At 52.9% G+C, this 7,343-nt stretch overlaps 1 protein-coding gene across 3 annotated transcripts in view; it reads left to right on the plus strand.

The window, feature by feature from the left end:
• Window positions 1-7,343, plus strand: part of ATP2B3 (ATPase plasma membrane Ca2+ transporting 3) — a 40,937-nt gene that overhangs the window by 23,469 nt on the left and 10,125 nt on the right. For all 3 annotated transcript variants that reach the window (XM_012813224.2, XM_003802528.3, XM_012813223.2), the window contains 3 exons: window positions 641-852; window positions 1,741-1,848; window positions 4,164-4,346. In XM_012813224.2, the coding sequence (XP_012668678.1) occupies window positions 641-852; window positions 1,741-1,848; window positions 4,164-4,346 (503 nt within the window). The remainder of the gene's footprint in view (window positions 1-640; window positions 853-1,740; window positions 1,849-4,163; window positions 4,347-7,343) is intronic.

A 7,343-nucleotide genomic window follows, 5' to 3' on the forward strand; every position in this document is an offset into this window, starting at 1 on the left:
GCCTTGCAGACCAGCCCTGGTGACAGTGGTGGCAGCAGCTTTCCTGTGGGGCAGTTTGTCAGTTTGCCTGTGGCCTTATGTCAGTCAGGGGTGCTCTCCAGCATCTGGTGATCCTTGACTATATGGTCCCAGATCCACATAAGGACCTTAGAAAGAGCCATAATCACGGGTCACCTGTCACTGCCTTACAGGGCCGAGTGTGCCTCAGCTTTCAGGGTGCATCATGGTGTGTGCAGGGATAGTATTTGCCAAGGGGTAAGACCCCAAGGGTATAGGGGCCCCCAAATGTCAGTACCTGAGAATCTTCTGGGGAGCCCTTTCTCTGATTTCTTGGGAGCAGCAAGCTGGCATTGCCAGCGTAGGGCCTAAGTCCAGCTGCTCTCTGCCAGCTAGGGTCTGAAGAACACAGCACTAGAACATTCCTCCATCCAAAGTTCTTCTCCCCTCCCCTGGCAGCTTCAGTGCCAGCAGCCTAGGTGTGACCCTGGGCCTGCAGGGTCTCAGGACTCTACTTGGGCTTGTGTTTGGCTCCTTGGGCCTTTGCCATGAGTTCAAATCTGTCACCCTCTGGGACAAGGGACTCTGTGAGGAGCTACACACTGTTGTCTTGCTCCTGAGTAATGTGGCCCTCGGCTTCCAGGGGAGCTCTTCTTCGACATTGACAGTGGGAGGGATGCGCCCCTGCACTCGCCACCCTCGGAGCACTACACCATCATCTTCAACACCTTCGTGATGATGCAGCTCTTCAACGAGATCAATGCCCGCAAGATCCACGGAGAGAGGAACGTGTTTGACGGCATCTTCAGCAACCCCATCTTCTGCACCATTGTCCTGGGCACCTTCGGGATTCAGGTAGAAGGGGAAGCTCCACCTCAGCCCTCGTCTCCCCTCGCAGTGGCCTCCCTGCCCCACCCACCTCCCACACAGCACTGTGCCTTCTCTGTGTTTCATCTTCCATACCTCAGTGGGCTTGCCCTGGGGTCACCTGCAGGCCTCCAGAAGGGTTTGGTGGGCCTTCATCAGAACTAACTCTTCTCACAGACGCTGTAGTTGAGGCCAGCAGATCAGGAGGTGTGTACCATCACATGATAGTTTATTACAGGTCCCAAGAGGAGGAGGCATGCCACACCATGGGGGCCACAAGGGAAAGCACCAGCTAGGAAGAGACAGAGCCATGAGCAAGAGCCTTCACTGTGGCTTCCTTGGGAAGAAATGGGCAAGGCAGGGCAAGCATGCTCAGGACTGACCAGTATGGATCAGTGTGGCCAGTCCCAGGTGGAAGGGCATTCCTCGTGGTGCCGTGGGTGATGAGAGCAGAGACATAGTGGCCCAGAGTGTGAGAGTCCAGTAGAGGTGACTAGAGTATGGGATTTGAATTAATTGATTTGTAGTTAAACCAAAGAGATAGGAGGCCAAGGCTGGGTGACTCGGGTATGCCTGGCACTTACATGCAGGGCAGATATTAACAAAGCATCAGGATAATAATCAAGGTAGGGTGGCCAAGGCTGCAGCTGCTCCATCATGGTGCCCTTGGCCTGGTGGTGAAGACTTCCTTAGTCACTCACTGATGGAGAAATGAAGGCCCTCTTGCCAAGAGTACCCCACCTGCCCCAGGGAACTGACAGCCCCTCTGACTCCAACCAGGATGGATAGGCCTTCAAGGGGTGGGGCCAGCCTCAAGAATAAGAGTGGCCTTAGAGCCACCACTGGACCTGCCCTTCTCCCACTCATCTTCTGCAGATTGTCATCGTCCAGTTCGGCGGGAAACCCTTCAGCTGCTCCCCACTGTCCACAGAACAGTGGCTCTGGTGCCTGTTTGTTGGTGTTGGGGAGCTGGTCTGGGGACAGGTAAGTATCTTTCTGGTCAGCTTTCTCCACCTTGCTCCACTTCTGGTCTGCTGTGTGGATAGCACTAGGGATGGCCCCCATTGCCCAAACCCCTGCTTCAGAAGCTCAGAGCCCACCCTGTGACATGCCACCAAGTGAGAATGTCAACAGAGGGAATGCAAAGGACAATAGCCAGGATGTCACAGAGTCCCAGAAAACTATCTGCCACTTCCCTTTCCATGATAGGAGCCAAAAATTTCCCCTTCAAACAATTTTATGGCTTGGACAATCCCCACATATTTAAAATTAAACAACACCTTGCTAAATAATCTGAGGGGCAAAGAGAAACTCTTAAGAGAAATTAGGAAATATTTTGATCTAACAGAAAGTGACAGCTCTGTGGGCTGCAGCTAAAGCTCTGCACACACAGAAGTTTAGACAACCTGATGATTAAACCAGGAAGAAACAGCCGGAGTGGCTGCAGGTGGCCAGGGCACAGGCACAGAGCCAGCCCAGACTGCCAGTACACAAGAAGCCTCTGAAAGCATTTCTCTGGAGTTCTAGAACATTGGCATAGGAAGCTGAGCCCAGGATCCACTTCTCTGTGTGTCTTAATCAGGTTGTGCTGCCATAACACAATACCACAGACTGGACACTTATACATGACATTTTCTCACAGTTCTGGAGGCTGAAAGTCCAAGATCAGGGAGCCAGCAGGGATCAGTTCCCAGTGAGGGCTCCTTGCTGGCTTGTAGACAGCTATCTTTAAGCTCTCTAAAGGGCACTAACTGTCAGATCAGGTCCCCACCCTGATGACCTCATGTAACCTTGTTCACTTCATAGCTCTAAATATAGCCACACTCAGGTTTAGGGCTTCAAGTTATGAATTTGGGGGCAAACAATTCAGTCCATAGCACTCTAGGTTTTGTTTCTTAATCCACTGGTATCTCCCTGAGGCAGCCAGAGGGTCTGCTGTCTTCCTGGTGGTCCCCAGCGTTAGTGTCCTCAGGGACAGCCCACCCAGTTCCTCCATCTTGAGAATTCTTCTCTTTCCATCTGCCATTATACATACCTTATCTCAGAGCCACACTTGGACCTGGTCACTCCATGCAGTCCCATCAGTTCCCAAAACCTGGACCCTAAACACAGCATGGGGGGAGTCCTCAAGCTCCCAGGACATAAGGCTTCTGGTTCCAATGGATATCCTGGCCTCCCCCAGGAACATGGCAACAGCCTGTAGCCTGACCTCTCAGGACTACCAAGTGGTCCTTTTAGTTTTTAACTTTTTCCAATTACAAAAACAAAACGTGTTCATGTGAAAAAACTGAATAGTAGGGGATCTCTGTGAACAGGTCCTTGAGTCCCTTGCTAGCAACATTCGATGAAGACACTTGCTTAGACACACAAGATGGACAGGATGTATTGTTCTAGAACTCTAGATGCCTGTAACCCCTTTCTGCAGCTTCTGTGTCCTTCTAGAATGTCTCCTCCTCTTCCCAGTGGTCTGCAAAGCACAGAGCCTCTCTTCATTCCTGCCCGGATCTTCCTCTCCCTGCCCTTTTCAGCTGTCACCATCCTTGTCACCTCGCTCTCCAGTCCCCAATGGGCCCTTCTCTAGGCCTTTCTTACCCCAAGAGATGCCCTCTCCAAGAGACACCAAGAAACATCTTCTAGGCATTCCTTCCAGGGTGGTTGTGAAGACTGCTTAATTCTCCCAGCAAAGATGCAGGACAACATGAACTGAGTATTGCCACCCAGGGATGCTCCCCCAGACTGAGGTGTCCTTGGCATTCCTTGGGGTCAGTCACAAGGGTGTGCAGCACTCATGTGGCTGTCCTTAGTCCCTAGCCCTCAAGGTTGAGTCAACACCCTAGGGCCCAAGACCCCCACCATAAATCATGCTGTTCACATAAACTTCAGATCACATCCCAAAAGGCCTCCCAGTGAACAATGCCCCCCTCAGGCAGCATGTTCTAGGGACCCCCTCCCAGTTGCCAGGAGTGCTTCAGCACACACTCCTAGGAAATGCTGCTCAGCTCAGCATTTCCTGAGGGCTGTACTGACTTTGCTCTCTTTGATAAACATGGAAAATAACCCCCTTTGAAGGAAAGAGGCCAGTGTCTCCTTCTGGAGAACAGAAAGTGGCACTAGACAGATGCAGCCCAGGCCTACAGTTGCGGAGTTCAGGACAGGATGTCCCATGCCTGTGTCTGCAATGCTGGGGGGTTAGGCACAGATGCTGGCCTCAGCCAACACCGAAGGAGTTGGGAGTCTGGGTCCCAGGCCTGCTCTCATGGCCACCTCTCCTTGCTGTCCCTCGACTGCGGCTCCCCCAGGTCATCGCCACCATCCCCACCAGTCAGCTCAAGTGCCTGAAGGAGGCAGGCCATGGGCCTGGGAAGGACGAGATGACTGACGAGGAGCTGGCCGAGGGGGAAGAAGAGATTGACCACGCTGAGCGTGAGCTCCGCAGGGGCCAGATCCTCTGGTTCCGGGGCCTCAACCGGATTCAGACCCAGGTAAGCCACCATCTTTCATGGCTCCTCTGGCTCCTCTGCCACAGCAAGCATGATGCAGAGAAGGGGTAGTCTGAGCCCAGCACCAGCCTTTGCTCTTGCTGCCAAGGTCACAAAAACAGTTGCTAGTTCCCCTTGGCCATCCATGAGTGTGCCTACCTATGGCTTTGGTACTGAGATCACCTGTCCCTGACCCTCCCTCAGAGCCCAGGTACCACCCACATAGCAGGTGCAGGTGCCAGCTGAAGGACTAGTGGCTGTCTCTCAGGGGCACAGAGCAGTGCTGTCCACTTAACTGCCAGGCCTCGCTTTACTTGATGGGAACTTTGCCCCGGATCATAGGCAAGTGACATTCTTGGGAAGAGATGCCCATTTCAAATAGCCTTTGGCAAGTTCACTGTTCATTGGGTTATACTGTAAATACCATGGAAAGACTTAATTCAGTGGTCCTTTCTGCTCATCCACATCTCTAAACACCATGGCTGAGGCCATCAGCTAGTCTTCTTCAAAGCTAAGGCTGCATCTGGTGTCCAGCAGCAGCCTCTTGCAAAGGCTTCGTGATAGCCCATGTGCCAGAACTACTCTGATATCTGCCCCATCTCTGCCTCTGCAACCTTCTTGCCAGAATGTTCCAGACTTGGTGTTTTCCCATGTTCTTCTCTCCAACTCCCTTGTGATCCCACCACAGCCTGGCCTCTGTCTGCCCCACCCCAGAGGGCCTCTGCACCTGAGGCCACCATCATTCTCCCACCTGCCACCCTCCCAGGAGAGTTGCTGTCCCTTCTGTGTCTCTGCTCCCTGTCCCTGCCTGCCTGGTGCCCTCCTCCACCCTGCAGAGCCTTTATGCATTAAAGCTCCTAGACAGGAGGAAGAGACCAGAGCCCGAGCCCATCCTCAGCCCGGCAGCCTCTAGATGGCTGCCTGCTGCCCTCGTGACTCCTCCACCTGCAAGGCCTGGGCCACCTTCTCTCAGGTGACACTCTTTACTCCCTGCCTCTGCATGCTCTTGTCAGGACCTCAGTCCCACCTCCTCTGACATAGAGCCAATCGCTTCTCTTCCCTGGGGACCTGCCAGAAAAAAGGACAGCACTGTGTCCCAACCTGTGCAGCCCACGTAAGCCACCATCTCTGCTGGTACTGAGGCCAACCAGCTAGGTCCCCCTTGGGAGTCTGTTTAGGCAATAGACTGGGACAGGATTTGAGGCTACACCCCCTCTTTAATATCTGTCTCCAACCTGTCTGTCACATATTGCCAGCAGCTTGCTCCAAAGACTCTTTCGTGCAACTTGCCCAAACCTGTCCTCAGTGCCCTGGGTCCTGTGTTCACTCCCAGTAGTCTCAAGGAGCACAATCACAGGGGCCCCTCTTCTCCCAGGCCCCTCCAGAGCTGCCCTTCACACTGGGGCCCCTGTAGGCTCTCGCTATTGTCCTAAGGATGAAGTCCAAGCTCCCAACCGTGGCCTACAACCTGGCCACCATGGCTGCCTTTCCAAGTGTGCCCCCTGCTTTCTCATGATGCTGTGCCTGCATGCTTGCCACTATTTGGGCCCTAGGCCCCCACCAAGCTTCCACTGTACTCCCATGGGGCCCCCTGCTGATACTGTAAAAGTCTGCTCAAAGGCCACTAGTCTTATGAAGCCTTCTCAAACTTCACTCTCTCCTGCCACCATGGGCTACCTGTGCTCCCAGCCCAGGGGCACAGGAGTCTGGGCATATCAGAATGCCCTAGGGAACTTTCCAGAGGGACAGAGTCCTTAGGCCCATCCCCAGAGACCAGGATCCTGCAGAGCTGGGTGAGGTGGGACCAAAGAACTCCATGTTTAAGGAGTTTCCAGGGGTCAAAGGAGTTTCTCTAGCTGAGTTCTGAACTCTGAGTAGTGTCCCTTAGCCCTGGCCTGCCTGGAACTTAAAGAGTGCCCGGGAGAAGAAGGAGAGTAGCTTTTACACTCAGACAGCCTGTGTGCCCTCTCTCAGGTGGGATGCTAGTGTCTCAAATACCATGCCTGGGACAGGCCAGGTATTTTCCTCATTCCCCACAACACACATTTATGTGCTAAATTAACTGGCTGCTCACCTGTACCATCTGCCAGGCTGTACCTATGAACCCCCAGCTACCTCCAGATGGGCTTTAACCCATCGTACCCCCTGTCCTGCTGCAGAGTCCAGAGCTGCCCAAACTGGAGGGTGGGGACTAGCAGGGCCTTACTCCTGGTGGCTGTCTCACTTCTGTTTACTGCAGCCTAAGACCGAGTTAGCTCTTCTAGCAGCTAATACAGCACCCTGCCCTGCTCTGAGGCCACCTATGTTGTCTCGTGTCTTCTACATGCTGGTATAAGTGGGTCCTATCAGTTAAGAGCCTTGGAGTTCCAGGTTGTTCCAAGTGTCGATACCCACGTAGACACTGGCTGGTCAGGTCCCTGCATATGACGAAATGGGGCCCAAAGCACACCCATCTTCCCTCTAGAAACCACACTGATTCTTCCATAGGATCTTAAGCCCCATGGCTGTTCAGTTTGACTTTATCACATTGAAGTCACTGCTTCTCAAGAATTCTGAACTAATCAGTTATTTTCACTCAACTTTTTAAGAGCACCTACTCTCTTTGAATCAAAATAACTGCTTGAAAACCATAACTGAAGCCAGGGAGAGAGTGCTCAGGCTGTATGCACGCCCCAGTCCAAGAAAAACCTTTTTCTAGGCAGCTGGCCCCAGATGTCGGGATGCTGTGAACCACACCATTGCTCCCCAGATTTCAGAGGCTAGCACATGTGTGTATGCTCCCATGTGCAGGCACCTTATAACCTGCTACCTATTATTTCCATACTAACACAGATGGGCAAACAGGCAGGGCCTTACTCCAGAATAAAAGTGAGTCCTTCAAACCCAGTATATGTAGCTTTGGAAGTGCTCACTTGGTCTCCTCTTTGCCTTCCATGACAAGAGAATGAAAAGCTTCATCGGCAACTGGGCCTTGTTTCAGGACCAGTGCATGGGCTTCTG

This window comes from Otolemur garnettii, unplaced genomic scaffold, assembly GCF_000181295.1.
Source record: "Otolemur garnettii isolate 467f Iridium unplaced genomic scaffold, OtoGar3 scaffold00249, whole genome shotgun sequence".
NCBI lineage: Eukaryota > Metazoa > Chordata > Mammalia > Primates > Galagidae > Otolemur > Otolemur garnettii.